General features: G+C 36.7%; 3 protein-coding genes across 5 annotated transcripts in view; all 3 read right to left on the bottom strand.

Annotated features, from left to right (window-relative positions):
* Positions 1-1619: 1619 nt before the first annotated feature.
* LOC120483404 (E3 ubiquitin-protein ligase TRIM39) lies at positions 1620-19423 on the bottom strand. Of its 2 annotated transcripts, none has more exons than XM_089122573.1 (8): positions 19359-19423; positions 5320-5398; positions 4582-5135; positions 4375-4470; positions 3472-3705; positions 3238-3376; positions 2433-2468; positions 1620-2292 (listed from the first exon to the last, which is right to left on the bottom strand). In XM_089122573.1, the coding sequence occupies exons 2-8, from the start codon at positions 5384-5386 to the stop codon at positions 1745-1747; spliced, it is 1674 nt and encodes a 557-aa protein (XP_088978699.1). In that variant the 5' UTR covers positions 5387-5398; positions 19359-19423; the 3' UTR covers positions 1620-1744. The 2 variants fall into 2 exon arrangements, with proteins under 2 accessions (XP_088978699.1, XP_088978700.1); XM_089122574.1 differs by having other exon boundaries at positions 2433-2459.
* meaf6 (MYST/Esa1-associated factor 6) overlaps positions 10656-23801 on the bottom strand; it is a 28125-nt gene continuing 14979 nt past the window's right edge. Inside the window, exon 8 of one of the 2 annotated variants that reach the window (XM_089122581.1) lies at positions 10656-10937. In XM_089122581.1, the coding sequence (XP_088978707.1) occupies positions 10923-10937 (15 nt within the window). In that variant the 3' untranslated portion in view covers positions 10656-10922. The remainder of the gene's footprint in view (positions 10938-23801) is intronic. The other variant, XM_089122583.1, reaches the window with a different exon arrangement.
* LOC148970867 (E3 ubiquitin-protein ligase TRIM39-like) lies at positions 12668-19419 on the bottom strand. The gene is made up of 8 exons (XM_089122578.1): positions 19359-19419; positions 18620-18709; positions 17559-18130; positions 17350-17445; positions 16585-16752; positions 16351-16489; positions 15558-15584; positions 12668-15407 (listed from the first exon to the last, which is right to left on the bottom strand). The coding sequence occupies exons 2-8, from the start codon at positions 18690-18692 to the stop codon at positions 14860-14862; spliced, it is 1623 nt and encodes a 540-aa protein (XP_088978704.1). The 5' UTR covers positions 18693-18709; positions 19359-19419; the 3' UTR covers positions 12668-14859.

Here is a 23801-nt window from a genome sequence, read left to right as displayed (position 1 = left end):
ATCTGTTTGATTAAAACATTCCTACAAATATCTTCCTTTGTGTTCAGCAGAACAAATAAACACATAGAGGTTTAGAAGAACATGAGGGTGAGTAAATACTGACAGAATTTTCAGTTTTGGGTGAACTAACCCTTTAACGTAACCCAGTTATATGTGGAATATGTTTACATAAAAAAAATTAAGTAAAGGCAACTGTGTGAGTGTATGAACATAGTTATATTATCTACAGGGGTTGGACAATGAAACTGAAACACTGGCTAATGTTGGAGGTTTCACATATGCCTGGCGGCCAATCTTCAGAGTGAAGCACGGGTGGATCAGTGATGGTTTGAGCTCCAATATCATGACAATCCTGATTGTATTTGATGGACACGACACTGCCGAGAACTACCAAACCCTTCTGAAGGATCATGAGCACCTGATGCTCAAACCGTGTATCAGCATGATCATGCACCAACACACACAGCAAGACTTGTGACAGAAGGGTTTGATGAAGATGAAAGTGACGTTGAACATCTCCCATGGTCTGACAGTCACCAGATCTGAATATTATTGAGGTGTTTTGGAGGAGCGAGTCCACCAGCATCATATAGTGACCTGGACACTGTTCTGGAAGAGGAACTGCTCATAATCCCTCTGGTCACTGTGAAGGACTTCTATCTGTCAATTGGTGCTGTATTTGGATGCAAAATGAGGCCCTCACCATTCTAACAAATTATTGTGTAGTAAAACCAGGTGTTTCAGTTTTTTTTGTCCAACCCCTGTATATTATCTGTATTTTCTGATTTTAAACTACATAGCGCCACCTAGTGGACATTATCTACAATAACGCACAGGGGCCTCAGTGTCTTAAAGGGATAGTTCACACTGAAATTAAAATTCTGTCATCATTTACTCGCACCAAACCTGTATAAGTTTCTTTACTGGTTTACTTCAGAGATAAAGTCATCAACTCCTTCTCTCAGGACACAGAACAATGTTAAAAGAACAGAATATATGACTAGTTTTCTATAATTATTATTTATTTATTTTTTCAAAATGATGACCTATTGTATCACTAACTACTGCAAAAAGCAGCTGTCCTCAATATATATATATATATATATATATATATATATATATATATATATATATATATATATATATAGTCACCTTTAATAAAATAATCTCTATGTCCTGAAAATATATTTTTATAAGGTTTCATTTTTGTATCTCCAATTCATATCAGCACCATCAGTTTTTTAACAGTTAATCTGAAGTGTGCTGAAATTTGTCTAGTATTCTATTCTTATGGTTAAACAATATTTTTACCATGGGATAAACATTTGACTTGGTTTCCTTGGCTTTTTTTTAGGTATACATTGAAGATCCATAGTGTTGTGTATGAATAAGGTAATCATGCAGTTTTATGCTATATTGTGGAATTATCATCTGGTTTAGCAAAGTATTATCACAGATCATTTAAATAGAAATGCTAGAAACAGCTTTGATATCATTTATCAAGTTTGGTTTATTTTGATGTAAAAAAAAAAAAAAGACACTTTTACTTTGTCAAGTTTAGATGGGAGAAAACAATGACATGAATAATTATAAAAAGTTGAACAATTTTTTTTTACCAAGCATTATATTGCTAATTATAACTTGCAATTATAGTTATAGAAGTTATAGATTTTAACAATAAAAGGAGATTCAAAATAGTTTGTTTTTAATTATATACTTTCTTTGCCATATTAGGGGTGTAAATTCATTGATTGTGTTTGACAGGTGTGATGATCAGTGGAGTTGAGTTTTTACCTCCATCATTAAAGCACGGGCTAAAATATAGATAGAGTTTCCCAGTGAAAGACTGATGAGTGTAAGAGTAGAGATGAGAGATGGACTCCACATCATAAAAGGAGACCAGACCCTCCTCATAATCCACAAACACACCGACCCGCTGCGGCTTCACTCTCACACGCAGAGAGACAGGAGAATCAGCACAGGCTTCATATTCATTCCCATTCCTCAGCCACACAGTCCAGTATCCATTCCTGGGAGTCAGTGTGATATCTCCCTTCCTGTCAATGGATTCTCTGGCCACTCCTAAAGTCCATTTAGTCTTTCCCTTCACCTGCACCTCAAAATAAAATCTCCCTGAGGAGAATCCCTCCTTTCCCAGGACACAGGGACATGGATCAAATCTCTGTGGTGTGTCTGGGAGTTTCTGCTCAATGTCTCCATGTCTCACTTGTTTTCCATCATCAGACAGGATGAGATTAGGATGAGCTGTATCAGGATCCAGAGTCACATCCACTGAGAAAACAGACAATATGAATCACAGACTTTAGTGCTGATGTGTGTAATATGTAATGAGTGTGTAATCATACTGTAGGTCAGTGATGAAGCTGTGAGTATCTGAATGTAATCTAGTGTAGGTCAGACACACACTGTACCTGCATACTGCTGTGTCCTCTTCACTTCTGTAGAGACTAAAGACAATAAAACATCAGCAGATCTTTCACATGTTTATGAGTGCAATTATAGACAAGATTTAAGGTTATATTTAAAGAATTGTGAACATGTTTTATCTGATCAATGTCTCTCTGCTGATATTTAGAGAATCTTCTATCCTCCTATTGTGTTTGAGCTCGAAATATTCCTCCTTTTTACAACATCTTTGGGAATGTTTTGTGATTTTTTTCTGCCTAAAGTTATTCATCTCAGTTTTGTAATGATTAGTGTTGTGGTTATTTAGCAAAGACAATACAATAAAAATAATCTTTAAGAAAATGAAAAGGAAAGCCCAGGACTGCAAAACTGTTTGAACTACAGGTCAGAAATTTCCCTCTAAAAGAGAACATTAGCATCTTAAATTCATGATGTGGATCGATTAGCTTTTCTTCTGCTGAACTTATTTTATCTGAAACATAATCACAACATTTTAGATAAAACAGCTGAAAAGACCAACAGAAAATGAATGTTTCTTTCTGTTGTTTCTCATGTAAAAGTGTTCACTGATGCACTAAAGCCTCGAGGTTCTGGTTTCAGTGATGAAGCTTCTAGTACAAAATGAATTTACTGCATGTTTTCTGAGATTAGAGATGAAAATGACCTGCTTTCTTCAAGAAGAACTGATGATAATGAGACAAACACATGATCACACACTTCTCTTATTTCACCTTGAGACTCATTGTTCATTACTGATATATAAAGATGATAAATATATGTATCTGTACGGTGTGTTTGATATTGCTGTACCAGTGTGTGTGAGTTTCTCCTGTAGAGAGTCCTGCAGTTTAGTCAGAGCTGTCCTCAGAGCCTCCAGACTCTCATCAGTCTTCACACTGATCTCAGACCAGTTCCTGGTGTTTGTGGAGCTGCACAGGGACGAGTAAATCTACAGCAGGAGAGAGAGAGGAGAAATCCTTCAGCATGGGGAGTGTTCTGGTGTCATCCACTGCATTATCATTGATCAGAGAGATGTTGACTGACCTGTAGGAGGTGGAGGTGATCTTCAGTGTGTGAGAGCTGCTCCAGCTCAGTGTTTCTCATCTTTAGCTCAGTGATCTCCTGCTCCAGCTCTTCAATGAGCTCTTCCTCCTGTTTCTCTGCTGCTTTCTGCTGCTCCTCCATCATCTCCAGCAGTTCAGTCTGACATCTCTCAATGGAGCGGATGAGATCAGTGAAGAGCTCCACACGGGCTGCTTTCTCCTTCTCTGTGTTTCTCTGATCAACAACACATTATTAGTGGAGTTTGATCACTGTTATTATTTCTCATACTTCAGTGTTTTCAAAATCCCTCATTCTGCAGCGTTTGCACTGAATGATTCCTCAAATCATGAGTCTTGATGAGGAGAGATGAGTTATTACTTTACTAAGTGATCAGGGAATCACAGTGTGTGATCAGAGTATGAAACTTCTTTTATACAACAATTATACAACAACAAGAGGAGGAGAAGAATCTGTCAATGAGATGACGTGTCTGCTGCTTATATGCTCATAATGATGATTGACAGGACTGAGTGTTTACGCTCCTCCCGAACCTTCATTTAGTGCTGAACAACGACTAATCGCATCCAAATAAAATTTCTGTTTACATAATATATGTGTGTGTACTGTGTTTAATTATTTTGTGTATATATACACACGCACATGTATATGTTTAAGAAAAATTAATGTATAAATACATATAGAGTATATACATGCAAATATGTCATACATGCATATGTGTTTATTTATATAATATATAATTAATATTAATAATAAAAATAATTATACACAGTACACACACATATATAATGTAAACAAAAACTTTTATTTTGGATGCGATTAATCACAATATATCTTTGCCCAGCACTAAATTAAATGAGTCAAATTTAATTCTTTTAAACTCACTTTTCTGACTTCTGCTGAGTGTTTGACGTCTTGAATCTTCTTGATTCTGTCCTGGATCTTCTGCTGTGTGTCTTTCTGTGTCTTCATCAGTTGAGTCTATAGACAGAGAACACACAATATGTTTTCATAATTGATTTATTCATATTAAAGAAAATATGATTCCTCATGATAAGAGCCATTTAAAATCAGTTTGTCAGGAACTTCTACCTTCTTCTCTTCACTCTCCTCTTCTAGAGGAACAGTGTTGTGGTTCCTGTGGTCTGTCACGAGACACATCAGACACACACACGTCTGATCATCTCTACAGAACAGCTCCAGAGGTCTCTCGTGTTTCTGACATATATAGTCCTCCAGATTACTCACAGGATTGATCAGTTTGTGTTTCTTTAAACCTGCCACTCTCAGATGAGGCTCCAGGTGAGTTTCACAGTAAGAGCTCTGACACACCAGACACGACTTCAGGGCTTTCTGCTTTCTGTCCTCACAGACGTCACACACAACTTCAGCTTTTATCTCAGGACTTTTCTTTTTATAGTGATCTGCGATCTCTCGGAGTGTGGTGTTAATCTTGAGATCAGGTCTGTGCTTGAATGTTTCATTACAATATGGACAGTTGCAGGTCTGGCTGTTGTCCCAGCACTTATTCAGACAGGTCTTGCAGAAGTTGTGTCCACATGGAGTGCTGACTGGATCAGTGAACACGTCCAGACATATCGAGCACTGAAGATCCTCAGTCAGTGGACCGCTGGAGGAAGACATATCTGAAGAGAGAATTATTAAGATCATTATAATTAAGATATTAAAGAATTAAGATTAATGACCTGCACAAGTGTAAAGTCAAAATCTTGTTGAGAGAATGTCCAGAATGTGCAGATATTTATTCTAAACAATGCGTGGTTATTTTCAAGATAAAATATAAGAGATTAAAGTGGATTATTGACTCACATGGAGGCTCACTCATACTGCCTCTCCTTTCTCGTTTTTCTGTTGATGGTGGGAAAAATTCTGCCATTGTTCTTCACCTCTTTATGAGGAAAAGAAAACAACAACAGAATAATCTTAAATAAGAAAAAATGTCTACATTAAAGGACAAGTACAGATAACCTTTCCCCCAAAATTAACATATATTTTGTATACCTAAGATACATTTAATGTAAAGTAAATGTGATTTTCAGCTGCAGTGTATTTTAAATGAAATAGTTGATTAAAACTATTAAACCAAAATTTTATTAACAATTCTGATACCATTTCTTTTTGTAGAAAATTTAATTTCAAAAGTGTGCAATCATTAAAAACTAAACATTTGCTGTTTTTATTAAACGTAAACTTTTTTATTCTGACGCATTTGTGGATTTTGAAACACTTCTAGCGTCGAGGTGGAGTAGTATGTATGGGGCGTTGTTTGTAAAGCGATTCACGCTGAAAATAACAGCAACATTTTGTCACATTTAGCTTCAAGCCTTGTTTAAAAAAACCGGTATGAATTTTTGACATTCACTTTTTTGCACATTTACAAAAAAATTTGTCAACTTAGAAATAGTTTTAAATAGTTAAATGTAAATATTAAATGTTACACCTAAATTTTACATCTAAACGCTAAATCTAAATGTTAAATCTAGCTAAATATTCAATCTAAATCTAAATGTACATCTAAATCTAAATGCTAAATTAAAATGTTAAATGTTAAATCATAGGTGGATCAATGTATTTTTATCACCAAATTATACTAGGCCTACCTGTAATATTTTTTTAACAGAGTTTACAGGGGAAAACACAAAACAAAATTACCAACAAGATTGTATCTTAAAGGGATACTTCAGGATTTAGCATTAAGCTTTGTATCATTTTCGAATTACTTTGATTCCCCCCCTCATATCCCCCTGATATGAGAGAAAAATTAATTCTTAGTCTGGAAAAAAATCCTCCATTTCAATTGGAGGAAAACAGTTTCTAAGCAGAGCTACTAAGCTACTGTGTTGACATGGTCCTGCCTTGCATCATATTTTTAATGTGAAAGTCTAAGTCATGTTATATACATTAGGCTAGTACATCCCGGTACAATGCAATTTCAATGGAAATTTATCAAATAACTCACAATGTATCAAAGCAAGCCTAGTTGTATCCATTTTTTGGATTCTGCCGCCTGTAACCGGTAGGCGTGTGGTTTGGTAGTGGCAGCAAAGCAAGTGCATTCTGGGAGTTGTCGTCTTTCAGCCACATGAGTAAAAAATACATTTTCTGCCTTTTCTCAGTCTAGAATGCTTCAATTTCAAACATAATTTCACATTTCTACTATATAAATGACCAATATTAACCCTCTGGGGTTGTTCGTTTCACAGTCACACTTGGGGTGTTCGGGTCCAAATGGACCCAAAGGCCAGGATTCATATTAAAAAAAAAATCATGATTTTTTTTTTTACTCGTTTTTTATAATATTTTTTCTTTTCTTTTTTGGTGTTTTGATAAAATTTCAAAAATAAAAAAAAATTGCAATTAGTATTAATGCAATAATTATGACAAAATTTCCCCCCATTGAACATAATAGAAAAAATATTTTTAAATATATATATATATATATATATATATATATATATATTAAATCTGTATTTCATTTTAGAGTCAAGCCTAGGTCTCATAAAAGCAATTTTTGAAATGAGATGGATGCCATCTGGTGGACAAACTGAGCATATTAAAAATGCAAAATCTGAATTTTTTGGTGTGTTTGTGTATAAAAGTGTGTTTGAGCGTGTGTGTGTGTGTGTGTGTGTGTGTGTGTGTGTGTCTGGATGTGTCTGTTTTATAGATTCACCCCTTCACTGTTGTGTGCTTTTTTCAAGGTTGTGGCTGATTTGTAGATACGTACAAAAACACTCAGTATTTTCACATTTTTGCCAATTTCCCATTCATTTTCCATGTGGGTCCATTTGGACCCGAACACCCCAAGTGTGACTATTTTTTTTACAACCACTTAGACTATTCACATCCTGTCACCAATTTTTTGGGGTGTTCAAATTCCAAACACCAACAAAGTCACCAAATTTCGGACCATTCCGAGGAAGCTGTGATTTAAAAAAAAAAATTATTAAAATTCTTCGGGTCCATTTGGGCCGAACAACCCCAGAGGGTTAATTACACATTCATCTTCCCAGAGGTGAAGTATCCCTTTAAATGAATTTGTTGAGTCTAGTCTGATCCAAGAAAAAACAGAATGTGTACACTTTTTTATACTTGTAGTACAGCTGACTGTCACTAGCTGCGTTTACACGGAATAATTAGGAAGCGTGCATTTAAGGGCGTTCGGAAAAGCGGCAGCGCAGCCAAAGGATTAAAACAGATGTGCAAATGAGCGGACCAGGACGCTAAAAGCACGTTCTGGGTGTACGGAGAGGTGGCGGTAGTACGCTCAAGACAAGAGCTATATTTGGAAGTGACGGTACTGAGTACCGAGTCCGACCTACTTAAAGCACTGTTCACAACTAATTAAATGACATTTAAATACATTTCTGATAGCTACCATTTCAGTGCAGTAGACACCAACAGAGTTGAGTGAGTATTTGACATGATTAAACCCTCGGGCCAGATAAACAACAATTATGTTAAGACTATCTTAAACTAAATAGCAGTTAGGGTATCAAATTAGACCAATCTACATTTTCATGTAACTGACCAAGTTATGAACAGTATTAAGAAAAACTTTTGATTAACGTGTAAGACTAGTCTTTACCATAGACTGTAAAAGGTCCTTACAGATTAAGCAGACGGAGCCTGTTCAACTTATGTTTGACATTAACCTACAGGGCCGGCGCTCCGCACACGCACATCACGCACTGCGCGTAGGGCACCAAGTGCTTGGGGGGGCACCAAAAAATCTGGGTCGTGAAAAATCATCACAATAGGCTACTAGTATAAATAACAAATAAAATATGTCTAAAGCATGTTAATATACAAAAGCAATACAAAAGCAATATGCCTAGGCTAGACCAAATTGGAGAAAAAGGTGAATCTCCTGTGCCAGTCTCCCTCTGGTGCCCCCCCTTCCCCACCTTGCAGTGGTCTGTTCCTCAATCAGTGTCAAATTTGGCAGACACCTGATCGACATCAGACATGGCCTCGAAAAGGCACCAAGAGTCGGGGGGAAAAGGGGAAAAGAAGAGACAGCGGGATAATACTCGCTTGCAGTTAAGACAATGTTTTAAATAAAAGTGTTAGTTTTGTAGGCGCCCTTGCTTCGTGTATGCATGTCCAGGGGGGCGTCGCTAGTAGTTGTGCAAATGATCCAGGGCTTTGCTCAGCATGTAGAATCTTTTATTTTAACGGGGGTCCGGGGGAATTTTTCAACTTGGGCTGTTTAAGATGCAGTTAGTTTGTTTGAGAAGAAAAGGAAGACCGCTTAGATATTTTTTTTCGTTGTTGTTCTATGCGGATAATGCGGTCAAAGGCCCAAGGGCGACATCTGTTGGTGAAACTGCAATTAGAATTATTATTAGATTAGATTATTAGGGCTGGGAAAAGCTTAATCACACCCAAAATAAAAGTTTCTACATGATCTGTGAGTGTACTGTGTATAATTATTTTGTAATATACACACATATGCACATATATATTTAAGAAATATTTGCATGTATATACTGTATATATTTATAGATAATTTATATTATATATAAATTAAAATATTTTATATATAAATAACAAATATTTCTTAAATACATACATGCAAATGTGCATTTATATATATATATATATATATATATATATATATATATATACAAAATAAGTATACACAGTACACACACATAGGCCTATATCATTAATGTAGACACAAACATTTTGGATGCGATTAATCACGATTAATCTTTTCCCAGCCCTACAAATTATGTACAGAATTATTATATTGTGCCTCATCAGACCTCTTTTAAAGGTAGAATAGAGTTTTGAGTTTTAAATGTTCCAGTGACACATAGGCCTATATTATATAAAAGACTAATGTGTGCAATATTTTTGTATGATGGTTAATGATTCAGTAGAATCCATGAATATTTTGTCTTGTATTTCTGAATACAGGGTCAATGCTAAAATACATGGGTATGGGTGGTTGGGGGGTGGGGTGGGGGGTATGGGGGCACCACCAAGCATTTGTGCTTAGGGCAACCAAATGGCTAGTGCCGGCCCTGTTAACCTAAACCAGATCACTTCCATTAAACCTGTTCAGCACAATTTCTCTTATATTTCTATCTCTTGCCTGTTATTATCTGATGTGTCCACAACACTCTTTGAACGGATCAGTAAGTCTGTTGTATAAAGAGGTTGATCGGTCAGGCGTCCATATAGTTGAGTTAGTTTCACTTTTAGGTGCGTTCCATTCGACCGTGGACTGCGAAGTGGACTTCACAGGGTATTTCGCCATCTTAAGTGAGATTCCAATTCGAAGCGAACAAACATGTTCAGTTCGAAGGGCACTGCAAACGGCATAGGGAATAAGGGAACATCGATACATCACTTCACAGGAAGTCAGTGAAGTCCACTTCAAATGATAAACCGTGTGCAGGGAGTAGGGAGCAGTGAACACTGCGTAGGGACCCTGTCGAATGGAACGCACCTTCTCTCTCTCTCAACTAGTGATGTCAGAGCTCCTCCTATGGCAAGCCGTTTTGGCTTAAATTGTACCCAGCCTTACTCGTCGGAATTGCATTTTTACTAGTAACAATTCAAGTCAATCTATAGACCATTTCACAAGATGTAAACAACACTGGTCCAGAAGTACTTCCTGTTTCAGTTATTTTTTAACACTACATAAAAACTGGGATAAAATACAACCAACAGAACATAAAAATGAATCAAAAAGTTAAACAAACATATTTAAGATGTTCTCTTACATGTGAAATAAAGAAAACAGTTACAAACTGAAATAGGAAGTGTTTTTGGACAAGTGTTGTTTACATCTTTCAAAATGGTCTATAATGCTCTTATATTTTGAGACGGTTATGTCACTCTCGTAGAGGCAGGGTTCAGTCGATCTGCTCTGAGAAACACTGATATGGTATTTCAAAATACAAGTTAAAAGGTTTATAATGTCTCAAAGAAAAAAAAGCAGCACGCTAAAAAGAGTTTCTCAACATGAAGCTTAATCTCAGTGTTTGAACAACTAGTATTACTAGTTTTAATCAATTCATCAATATGCTTACAGACAAAATTATTTTAAATTGAGGAATTGGCCATCAAACAACACATCATTGTCTTATGTAAGATGGTAAAAAACAAAAAAATGACATGACCAACTTTTTACATCAGCTAAACGTTTAACAAAAAAAGTGATGGATATCCAAAAGCAGGAGCAAAGGTTTGGATCCACTGATGCATCATCCATGTAACATCATAAATAAAAAGATTCCAGCTTTATGAGCAGTTCTGGAACCTCATGTTTGCAATACATATCATGCAATAACAGAATCTGAATCCAATAGAGACTATAATTCACATGAGAGCTTCACTACGGTCAGGGAAAGTTTGGTGTGTGAGTGTGAATGTCTGTAAGAGACTGAGGGGATCCGTTAGGCCGAGTAATCCTGCAGAAACACACAAATCACACTACATTCTGGATAAAAAGTGAAAATGAGTGAAAACTTAAATTCTGATTGAAGAAAGATTAAGAAAAGATTGTTCAATATATTAAACAGCAAGATAATATCAGATTATACAAATACTGTTGTCACTGATTGGTCTGTAGTGACTTTTTGTAGACATTTACATGTGTACAAGAGAAGTACATCTGAACTTTGGGTTTCTTGTTCATCTTCATGTCAAATCTGTGAGGAGAAAACAAATAAACTCTATCATGGCCAGATCAACTAATGAACACTTTTAAAACCCTGCATGCAACTAACTAAAAACCCAACATGACTATGAACTCCACAAGCATGCAGCTGAAAAATAAATGCAAAACTGCATTAACACCTGTGACTGTGAATGATGAGGCAGAAGCAAGCAGCACAGCATTCATCCACGCGACGCGGACGGCCCTACACAGCCAACGGACAGAAGACACGGGACTGAGAAACAGGAAGTAAAATTGAGACTTACTCAAAGTCATAATCAAACATGCCAGAGGGGCTGAAGGGGGCAGCGTTAGGAAGGAAGAGCATCAGAGGTTAGTGCACTAGACGACCACATCAATCCCACAGTGGACTAGATAGGGTGTCAACACTTGGGTTTATAAAGCATCCTTCACAGGGCATCAGTGAATATCAGACCCTAAGTGCTCATCTTATATAATGAGACTTCATCTGCTCCAAGGCAAACCACACATGACAAAATCAACATTTGCCAATGTTTGTGGATTAATGACAGGATTATATCAGCAAATTTTGGAACATTCAAAAAAAATATATTTTTTATTATACAGTCCGACTGACAAGATTTACCCATTAAAGTCACATTTGAGATTAATTTTAGACCCAGTAATATCAAACCTTCCAATCCATATATTTTTCCAAAAATCATCTATAAATACAGCACGAAAATGGGCTGTGCGTACTCGTTGAAAACTAGCTTCTCAAAATCTTCCCTCTGTCCATCTAATACAAACACATCTTCAAACCGTTTCATAATTTGCTGGCCGGACAGCCTTTCACAACGAGTAGCTATCAAATATCGAACTGTTTAGCTACGTTTTGACCCTAAAGCCTATATCACATTTGATACGCACATTTCTAAAACATCATCAAAACTTTGCTGAAAACTACAATCTACCACATGCCATCTATTGCACATTTTTAGCCGCCCCCCCTTCAGGTCGTGGTTAACATGTCTTTGTGCTGCTGTGAAATCTTGATGTTTTTTGAAGAATCTTGATGAAGTAAATGAATGAATGAATAATGTTTATTTTATTATTAATATTACATTAAGATTACAATATTGGCTGGTCTCAGACCTGGTTTGGACCTGTCAAAAATTTTGAGGTGGGTTTTTTTTCCCCTGCTGGATATTCAGGGATATATATATTTCAGGGACTTCAGTGAGGATTTGCTGAATCACTCTAAAAAATGCTGGGTTGTTTTAACCCAATTTTGGGTAAAATATGGACAAACCCAGCCATTGGGTTACACTTTTAGATTACGTTTTTAACCCAACAGCTGGGTTTGTCCATATTTTACCCAAAATTGGGTTAAAACAACCCAGCATTTTTTAGAGTGATCCAACAGGACAATACTCGAAGAACGACACAATCACTGATCAGACTTTACACACACATCCAGTGGAAAAGATGGACTGATGGAGACACTGAGTTCTTTAAAAGTTAAGGTCTGTAATATTGAGGTTTAATGCTGCAGCTTGGTTTGACATTTTATTAATGACAGCCAAATACATTAAGTACAAATAGATCTACTTTACATAAAAAGGTCCTGATACAAAAATATAAGGGTTAAAAACATCACAAAGCAGAAACATTTTTTTTTCAAACCCTTTTATAAACATAGGCTAATCTGCAACCATTGGTTTAGAAGATTCTCATGACTCTTTTTTTAGATGACTCTTTATGGAAATATGAAAATTGTGTCTTTGTTCAGGTCCAATTAAGGCTGTCTTCTGGGGTCTTTGGTTATCTCTACCTCAGTGGACGAAACATTTGTCCTGCCGTCTCTGTTAAAACCATCAGAACTAAACACAGTAATCACTCAATCCATCATGTGTTAAATATTGCAACACACACTCAAACACAAACAGAGCATTCAAATGTGGATCCAATACATTCATTATTGAGAGCAGGCATCATTATTAATCATATTTAGGACTAAAGAAAAAAATAATTACCAGACATAGCAATCACTAAGAACAATTTTTAACCAAGTAAACTAAATAAAACAAAATCACTAAACAAATCAAAGATATGTCCAGGTTTTCCATGACTGTATGAAACTCGTTACATTATCTGTATTTTCTGATTGATTTGAAACTATATAGCGCCCCCTAGTGAACATTATCTACAGTAACGCTGTAGCACAGGGGCCTCGGAGTGTCTTAAGGAGATAGTTCACACAGAAAATTATTCTGTCATCATTTACTCGCCCCAAACCTGAATGAGTTTCTTTACTGTGACTGGTTTACTTTAAAGAGATAAAGTCATCGACTCCTTCTCTCAGGACACAGAACAATGTGAAAAGACCAGAATGAGACTTGCTTTTTTTTAAATGACGACCTTATCATCATCTACTGTAAAAAGCAGCTGTGCTAAATTTTCATACAGATCAAAATACATTAAACAATAAAAATAGGCTTCTTTAATAGAATAATCTCTGCCCTGAAAGAAGGAAAATCTTTATAAGGTTTCATTTTATAAGGTACTCTTTCATAAGGTTTCTTGTATCTCTAATTCATATCAGCACCATTAGATATTTTATAGTCCCATATTTTATTTGAAGATGTATTCACCTGCATCGATAAAAAATGAGCATTTAAATGAATCTGAGGTGTTGAAATTTATCTAATATTCTATATGGTTAAAACTAGTTTTATCATGTTTACTTTTTTATCATGTTTAGCCCTAAGCTAATTGCAATTAGCATGTAGCTATTCACAGCTAGCATATGTAACATGTTGGACATCCTGTTTGCTAGCATGTGTCAAAAGAGCCAACCCTCATCTGTAAATGATGTTCTGATGCAGAGATAAAGGTCCTGCAAAACTGTTGCTAAGGTGCTGTTTTTGGTTGCTATGGAGTGGCTTGGCAGCTGACAATGATGAAACTCCAAAGGCTGCTTGTCACTATGAAAGATGTAAACCAACTCCCATGCCTCTGTGACATTCAGAATGGAAGATATCCCTTTTTGGATTTGAGTTGCTAGGGTAATTGACAATGGTTACTAAGGCGTGGCCAGGAAGTGTTGAGGTGATTCATGATTGGCTGTTTGCTGCCCCTAATCAAACGAGACCACCCTCATGTTTCTATGACACTTCTATCCAAAGATTTCCCTTTTGATCTCCTTCAATGGAAGTCTATGGAACTTGTTGCTATGGTGCTTGAAATAGTTGCTAGGGCGTGGTTTGATAGCTTCCAAATGATCTTGAGAGACTGATTGGTCGTTTGAGAAAAATGAGCCTGCCCCCTTGTCTCTATGACACTGTGATCCAGAGCTATGTTCAATACAAAATCCCAATACAGTTCACCATAGTAGGAGAAACATGCGTTTCATGGGCCGTCCCTCTACATAGTATGTCTGTGGGTCGACTTTGGGCGCCTCTCGACCCCCAGGGGTGCAACTTTTACCCCATTGTGAGGTATGTTCTTACAGAGCCTACCAGCCTCTTCAAATGTTGTAAACCGCACGTTTCTACTGAATCCTCGCTCAGAGAAGTGACCCATCAAAGTTTTTACAATGAAAGTTAAACAATGAAAATGATAAATTATGAATATACTGTATATCGAAACATGTTTAGATTTTGAACTAAATAAATAATTTTCATTGTGTATTTCATATTAGTCGTGTAAATTCATTGATTGTGTTTGACAGGTGTGATGATCAGTGGAGTTGAGTTTGTACCTCCATCATTAGGGCACGGGCTAAAATATGGATAGAGTTTCCCAGTGAAAGACTGATGAGTGAAAGAGTAGAGATGAGAGCTGGACTCCACATCATAAAAGGAGACCAGACCCTCCTCATAATCCACAAACACACCGACCCGCTGCGGCTTCACTCTCACACACAGAAAGACACGAGGATCAGCGCCGGCTTTATATTCATTCCCATTCCTCAGAGCCACAGTCCAGTATCCATTACTGGGACTCAGTGTGATCTCTCCCTTCCTGTTAATGGATTCTCTGGCCACTCCTAAAGTCCATTCAGTCTTTCCCTTCACCTGCACCTCAAAATAAAATCTCCCTGAGGAGAATCCCTCCTTTCCCAGGACACAGGGACATGTATCAAATCTCTGTGGTTTGTCTGGGAGTTTCTGTCTAATGTCTCCATCTCTCACTTGTTTTCCATCATCAGACAGGATGAGATCAGGATGAGCTGTATCAGGATCCAGAGTCACATCCACTGAGGAAACAGACAATATAAATCACAACTTAACACAGACTTTAGTGCTGATGTGTGTAATATGTAATGAGTGTGTAATCATACTGTCGGTCAGTGATGAAGCTGTGAGTATCTGAATGTAATCTAGTGTAGGTCAGACACACACTGTACCTGCATACTGCTGTGTCCTCTTCACTTCTGTAGAGACACACGACAAGAAAACATCAGCAGATCTTTCACATGTTTATGTGTGCAATTATAGACAAGATTTAAGGGTATATTTAAAGAATTGTGAACATCATGTTTCATCTGATCAATGTCTCTCTGCTGATATTTAGAGAATCTTCTATCCTCCTATTGTGTTTGAGCTCGAAATATTCCTCCTTTTTACAACATCTTTGGGAAGGTTTTGTGATTTTTTTCTGCCTAAAGTTATTCATCTCAGATTTGTAATGATTAGTGTTGTGGTTATTTAGCAAAGACAATACAATAAAAATTATCTTTAAGAAAATTAAAAGGAAAGCCCAGCACTGAAAGCTGTTTGAACTACAGGTCAGAAATTTCCCTCTAAAAGAGAACATTAGCATCTTAAATTCATGATGTGGATCGATTAGCTTTTCTTCTGCTGAACTTATTTTATCTGAAACAATCACAACATTTTGATGAAACAGCTGAAAAGACCAACAGAAAACGAATGTTTCTTTCTGTTGTTTCTCATGTAAAAGTGTTCACTGATGCACTAAAGCCTCGAGGTTCTGGTTTCAGTGATGAAGCTTCTAGTACAAGATGAATTTACTGCATGTTTTCTGAGATTAGAGATGAATATGACCTGCTCTGATGATAATGAGACAAACACATGATCACACACTTCTCTTATTTCAGATTGACCAGACTCATTGTTCATTACTGATATATAAAGATGATAAATATATGTATCTGTACGGTGTGTTTGATATTGCTGTACCAGTGTGTGTGAGTTTCTCCTGTAGAGAGTCCTGCAGTTTAGTCAGAGCTGTCCTCAGAGCCTCCAGACTCTCATCAGTCTTCACACTGATCTCAGACCAGTTCCTGGTGCTTCTGGAGCTGCACAGGGACGAGTAAATCTACAGCAGGAGAGAGAGAGGAGAAATCCTTCAGCATGGGGAGTGTTCTGGTGTCATCCACTGCATTATCATTGATCAGAGAGATGTTGACTGACCTGTAGGAGGTGGAGGTGATCTTCAGTGTGTGAGAGCTGCTCCAGCTCAGTGTTTCTCATCTTTAGCTCAGTGATCTCCTGCTCCAGCTCTTCAATGAGCTCTTCCTCCTGTTTCTCTGCTGCTTTCTGCTGCTCCTCCATCATCTCCAGCAGTTCAGTATAAAACATCTAAAGCAAGAGTCAGTATTACTATTACTATTGATCATATTTCAGTGTTTTAGGGAGTTGTTTTCTTTCAGTTTTATTTGCACCGTTTGGACTGAATGATTCCTCAAATCACGTGCCTTGTAGAGAAGAGTTGAAAAACTAATGAAATGGCAGCAGGTAATCACAATTAGCGCTTTTGTACAACAATTCACTAAACACAAATTTAATATTCATTAATATGTTATAGATACAATATTGATAGTTATTTATACTTAATATATTTTTGCTTTGCCAATGAAAACATATAAACCACAACAGAAACAATTGTTGAACGTGTCTGAGCAGCACATACAGGTGTTTCTGTGGTTCTTTCTTTCATTTAAACAAATCGATTGAATGAATGAATAAATTAAAAACAGTCACTTTTTGCCATAATGATGTATCGATGTAACCTGCAGAAAGAGTCAATGTACAGTCCACAGCACTAACACACACACTGACAGACAGACTCAAACACACACAGACAAGAAGAGTGATGCAAACAGAACAGTTAAAAGTCCCCTAAACTAACTGATGCAATAAATATTTAAGAAAACTGAATTACATCATTTAACTCACTTTTCTGACTTCTGCTGAGTGTTTGACATCTTGAATCTTCTTGATTCTGTCCTGGATCTCCTGCTGTGTGTCTTTCTGTGTCTTCATCAGTTGAGTCTACAGACAGAGAACACACACAATATGTTTTCATAACTGATTCATTTTATATTAAAGAACATGTGATCCTCATAATAAGAGCCATTTAAAATCAGTTTGTCAGGAACTTCTACCTTCTTCTCTTCACTCTCCTCTTCTAGAGGAACAGTGTTGTGGTTCCTGTGGTCTGTCACGAGACACATCAGACACACACACGTCTGATCATCTCTACAGAACAGCTCCAGAGGTCTCTCGTGTTTCTGACATATATAGTCCTCCAGATTACTCACAGGATTGATCAGTTTGTGTTTCTTTAAACCTGCCACTCTCAGATGAGGCTCCAGGTGAGTTTCACAGTAAGAGCTCTGACACACCAGACACGACTTCAGGGCTTTCTGCTTTCTGTCCTCACAGACGTCACACACAACTTCAGCTTTTTTCACAACTTCAGCTTTTTTCTCAGGACTTTTCTTTTTATAGTGATCTACGAGCTCTCGGAGTGTGGTGTTAATCTTGAGATCAGGTCTGTGCTTGAATGTTTCTTTACAATATGGACAGTTGCAGGTCTGGCTGTTGTCCCAGCACTTATTCAGACAGGTCTTGCAGAAGTTGTGTCCACATGGAGTGCTGACTGGATCAGTGAACACGTCCAGACATATCGAGCACTGAAGATCCTCAGTCAGTGGACCGCTGGAGGAAGACATCGCTGGAGAGAGAAATGATGAAGATAAATCACCAGTCTAAAGTTTGGACACACATCTGACTTTCTGATCTAATGGCTATTATTATAAATGGATGAGTGAAGGAAAAGACTCAACAACCCCCCTGTGAAATTCATTTAATACTGTTTATAAAGAATCTCATGAAGTTGGTTGAATGTAAAAAATGTCTAGAGATAAAGAGTGACGACTTTGAAGAAACTCAAATATATGAGAGATCATTTACAGTCAGCTGGTCATTAAAAAAAGACAAAGCCAGATAAAGTGATCAGACCCTAATGTGCACAGACACTTAGTGTACCAAATCAGTAAATACATGAAGGAGTAATATTGATTTGAAATTATTTTATAATCTGCTACTGTTCACTCCTGAACTGTACATGTTAAATATTATATGAGAAGACTGTAAGTCATTCATGCACTAATTCATTCTTATTCTGTTTTTGTTATTATTATTATTATTTGTATTTACTTACATGGAGGTATATCCTCAATACTCTGTCTCCTGTTTTTTCTTGCTTTTGTTGATGTTGGTGAAGATTCTGCCATTGTTCTTCTTCTTCCCTCTTCGTTTTCAGGAATAGAAATGTTATTGAATGATCAAAGAACTAATAAAAACATCTAATGTGTATTTGTCACTGAGGTTTAAATGAAATCTTACATCGAGTCTGATTTAGTTTTAATTATTCATAATAATATTATTTCAAGTGAAATTTATAATTTATATCAGATTGGTTCAAATGAAGAAAGTAATAAACTTACAGGACAATCTGAACTTTGACCTGCTGTTTAGATTAAAGAAAGTACAAAGTACAAGTGATGTTTTTCATCAAAACTATATATACAGTAGGCCTACATACATTCATATATATATACATCTCTCCACCAAATACATTATATAGTCAAGTGTAGTTTTGGTCTAGTTTATGTGATTTTCTTCCGCAGTTTCGTGTTCAGTGAATCTGCAGCTCATTCACTTCCTGTTTCTTTAGTTTTTCTGTCATGTGAGAAAATGACAGAAACACCAAACTGTGCTTTAAAACACATCTAAATGACACACTTTTAATACACATTTGATACAATTTCAGTGTAAACAACTAAAGTAGTTGAGTATTTGACATGCTTAAACCTGATGCAGTTTGGCATAAACCTATAAACCAGATCACTTCCATTAAACCTGTTCAGCACAATCTCTCTTATATTTCTATCTCTTACCTGTGAGTATCAGATGTGTCCACAACACTCTTTGAACGGATCAGTAAATATTCTGATCGATTCTGGCGTCCATTGTCGTTGATCAGTTTCACTTTCTCTGAATCTCTCTCTGAACGAGTGACGTCAGAGCTCCACCTGTATTCATTTCACACATTTATATTTGTCCCTGTATTCGGTGTGTTTGGTTCATGTGTGTGTGTTTGTATTGGGACTGATGTTTCAATCAGGTCATGAAGAAGAGATTTCAGCAGACTTACAAAAGCTGGATTGTTTGGCAGTATTGGTTAAGAGTTTCCAGGACAAATGCTGCTCAACTTAGACAATCATCAGTGGAGAAAGTAGGCCTATGGCACGTCAGTGACATTAATAACAGGTCAGGGCATCCCTCCATAACACATGAGAAGACAAAGAGGAAACTGCAGGGAGACTCTCAAACATGAAGAGTTGCAGCTCTTTCTGTCAAGTCCTGGTTTCTCCTACATGTGACACTATCTCCTGTATTCTCCCTCTGTCTGGGCTATGGGAGACGCAAACCTTTTCTGATTAAAAAAACATCCAAGCCCAGTTAAACCATGCAAAAACATAGGAAACATCAGAAAATGTGTTGCTCTGATGAGACCAAGATTGAACTTTTTTGCCAAATTTTTAAAAGGTATATTTGTCCCAAAATCAACACAGCAGAAGATTAAAAGAACAGCAGACCCTCAGTGAAGCTGAGCTTTGAGACTGCTTTTCTTCAGCTGGAACTGAGGATTTAGTGAAGACGGAAGTGGAGTCCAGACCTGAATCCTATTGAAACTCTTCAGATCGACCAGGTCACAGATGATCTTTCACAAGAGATGACCCAGGAATTTAACAGATCTTGGGATGGTTTGGAATAATTTCAACCTAGAGTCCTTTGCATCATGAACTCGAACACAAACACCAGTTTGGTGCCGTTCTGGGCATTATTAGTGCGGGTCATTTACGAGATACAACCTTTGATCCATAAACGCCTGCAAGCCATTCGGCTGACTTCCCTGAATAAGCTCTAACTTTATTAATGTTCGACCCAGGGGAAAAAAAGCTACTGGGGTGGTTGGCTCAAGGTCATGGTACAAAGGACCTTAGGTTGAAATTACTCCAAAGCATCCCTGTTTAAATGTTTGCAAAGAAAAATAGGAAAATATTCCTAAGTCAAGATGTGACAATTGCTGATAGACTCATTTCCAAACAGACTGAGAAATAAAACCAAAGAGTGCTTCAACTAAGTATTATTTCAGGGGAGTGCAAACTTTATCTGCAGCAGGTAGTCATTTAAGTTTTTGTTTTTTGTTTTTTTAATTATTATTAGTTCTTTTTTAGTAATTACTTATTTTTTTCTCTAAAATATGTCACTTTGGTTTTCAGGAGCATTGCATGTTGTAATTTGTACATCAAATGTGCAAAAGTTTCTTTTGGATTAATTTTTTACATCATAAAAACCAACCATTTGTTTTAACAAGAAACAGTCATTTCCCAAAAGTGTCCAGCAGAGGACGCCATCCTCTCACAATGACTGGAATTGATTTGATATATTGAATACTTTGTTCTATTCTTAGGGAAATATTACCCTGGTTTTGCCATGTTGTTCATATTTGAGTTCCACGGTAATGCCAGGTTTCTTCGTGTGTTTCTTGACAACCATGATTATAATACCATGGCATTTTAAGGTACCTTGAAATACCATGTACATGCGATGATATTTGAATAATCATACAGTTCTGTCATATCAAGGTATTACCATCTAATGTACCGCTGTAATATCACAGACCATTTTGTTTTGAGATGTTACAAACAGCCTTGATGCAATAATTCAACAGATCTTGATAATTGAGCAAGGTTACAATAATTTACTAAGTTTTGTTTTTGTCAAGATTTTACATTAAGATTTTTTCACTTTGACAAGTGGTGATGGGGGAAAAAACAGGATAACATGAAATTATGAAACAAATATTCATGAATAAGTAAGTATAGCTTATAGATTAAAAAAAAAAAAAAAAAGCAGCACTGTTTTCGGATTTAGTTATAAAGATATAGGGACTGATTGATCATGTTTGGTTTATTTTAACGTTAACAAATATCCCAGGCACTTTCACTTTGTCAAGTGAAAATGTTAGAAAACAATGGCATGGATAATCATGAAAAGTTGAAAATAAAATTATTGTTAAACAAGCATATTTTCACAATATAATTAGCAATCATAACTAGATCTGTACATTTCCTGAAGAAAATTTGAGTGGTGCTTGGGCAGATGCCAACACAATTAACAATGTTGCGATACCATGATATACCACCTGCTTCTAGTACGATTTACCATCACTAATCATGTTTCTAGCATGATTTACTATGATTAGCATGTTGATAGACTCAAGATAGCATGATTAGCATGTTGCTAGCATGATGTTAACATGATTAACATTTTGCTAGCATGTTAATATGATTAGCATTTTGCTGGCATAATTAGAATTTTGCTAACATGATGGTAACATGATTAGCATGTTGCTAGACTATTGCTAGCATAATTGAAATTATGGTGGCTTGATGCTAACATGATTTTCATGTTGCTATCATTATGGTAACATGATGCTAACATGATTTTAATAAGACACTAGAATGATTTCATGTTGCTAACATTATGCTAGCATAGTTATAATGCTGCTACAACGATATTAGCATAATTACCATTATGTTAGCATGATTAGCATGTTGCTAAAATGATATTAGCATATGTTTTCTTGTTTTTATCATCTTTAACCCATTGCTAATTGCAATTAGCATGTAACTATTCACAGCTGGCATATGTAGCATGTTGCATACGTCATGTTTGCTAGCATGTGTCAAAATAGCCAACCCCCAACTCTCTGCGATGTTCTGATGCAGAGATAAGGTAAGGTTGCTAAGGTATTGTTTTTGGTTGTTATGGAGTGACATTGTCAGCTGACATTGATGAAACAAAGGCTGCTTGTCACTATGAATGATATAAACCAACTCCCATGCCTCTCTCTGACATTCAGAATGGAAGATTTCCCTCTTTGGATTTGAGTTGCTAGGGTACTTGACAATGGTTGCTTGGACATAGCCAGGAAGTTTTGAGGTGATTTATGATTGGCTGTTTGCTGCCCCTAATCAAACGAAACCACCCTCATGTTTCTATGACACTTCTATCCAAAGATATCCCTTTGATCTCCTTTAATGGAAGTCTACGCTCTAAAAAATGCTGGGTTTTTTAACCCAATTTTGGGTAAAATATGGACAAACCTAGCCCTTGGGTTAGATTTATTAATGACACTTTTAAGCCAACGTTTGGGTTTGTCCGTATTTTACCCAAAATTGAATGGTTGCTATGGTGCTCGAAATGGTTGCTAGGACATGGCTTGATAGCTTCATAATCATCCTGAGAGACTGATTGGTTGTCTGAGAAAAGTGAGCCTACCCTCTAGTCTCTATGACACTGTGATCCAGAGCTATGTTCAATACAATATCCCACAATTGGCTTTATGCACAGCTTCACTACTTCCTGAACTTAAGCCAGCTCCTTGTTTCCTGTCTGCCATTATTGGCCAAACTTGATTAATCCAGGTGTGCCTGACCTCAGTAGTCACGACAACAATAATCAGACACACCTGAATTAATCAAGTTCGGCCAATAATGGCAGACAGGAAACAAGGAGCTGGCTTAAGTTCAGGAAGTAGTGCAGCTGTGCATAAAGCCAATTCACCATAGTAGGAAAAACATGCGTTTCATTGGCCGTCCTTCGCCATAGTATGTCTGTGGGTCGACTTTGGGCGCCTCTCGCCCCACAGGGGGGCAACTTTTACCCCATTGTGAGGTATGTTCTTACAGAGCCTGCCAGCCTCTTCAAATGTTGTTAACCGTGTGTTTCTGCTAAATGCTCGCTCAGAAAAGTTAGGGTGACCATATTTTGATTACCAAAAACCAGTAGATTCGGCCCGGCCAACAGATATTCAAATGATACTTGAAGTTTACTCAAAGATGCCTTATTAATTTCAGTACAATTAAAATAGGCTATGCCACCTCTGTATGAATTTAAAAATGTAAAAGACACAGATTCAGATAGGCTTCTCAGGGGTTACTCAACATGTTGTATTATGACAGGTTTTAAAAATAATGATAGAGATAATGTCTCTTCTGTATTAGAAAAATAAATATATAAATAACTAAAAGAAATACCTCCAAATTGAACAAAAATACCTCTCACAAACTTACAAAAACAAACTAACAAAATATATTTATATCTTTAGTTTTCTTCCTCTTTATCCTGTTTTTCTTCCTCATCCTCCTTGTTTTCCCATCTATATTTTGCTGTAGAGCTGATCTTTCCCAGCAGTTTTTTTGAAAACCAGGACATGTCCTGGGAAAACAGGATTGAATCAAAGTTGTTTGATTTTAACAATGAAAAAA

Source organism: Pimephales promelas, chromosome 18 (assembly GCF_988280905.1).
Source record: "Pimephales promelas chromosome 18, fPimPro1.hap1.1, whole genome shotgun sequence".
NCBI lineage: Eukaryota > Metazoa > Chordata > Actinopteri > Cypriniformes > Leuciscidae > Pimephales > Pimephales promelas.
Note: the sequence above shows the minus strand (reverse complement) of the source record. Positions and strands in the feature narration are given on the sequence as shown.

Excerpts from the sequence above, each read along its gene's own strand:
- LOC120483404 (XM_089122573.1), bottom strand. The coding sequence starts at position 5,386 with ATGGCAGAATTTTTCCCACCATCAACAGAAAAACGAGAAAGGAGAGGC. Across the intron at positions 3,377-3,471 it reads ATCACCTCCACCTCCTACAG|ATTTACTCGTCCCTGTGCAG; the intron begins GTCAGTCAACAT and ends CTCCTGCTGTAG. Across the intron at positions 2,469-3,237 it reads GGAGAAACTCACACACACTG|TCTCTACAGAAGTGAAGAGG; the intron begins GTACAGCAATAT and ends TATTGTCTTTAG.
- LOC148970867 (XM_089122578.1), bottom strand. The coding sequence starts at position 18,692 with ATGGCAGAATCTTCACCAACATCAACAAAAGCAAGAAAAAACAGGAGA. Across the intron at positions 18,131-18,619 it reads TATTGAGGATATACCTCCAT|CGATGTCTTCCTCCAGCGGT; the intron begins GTAAGTAAATAC and ends TTCTCTCTCCAG. Across the intron at positions 15,408-15,557 it reads GAGGACACAGCAGTATGCAG|TGGATGTGACTCTGGATCCT; the intron begins GTACAGTGTGTG and ends CTGTTTCCTCAG.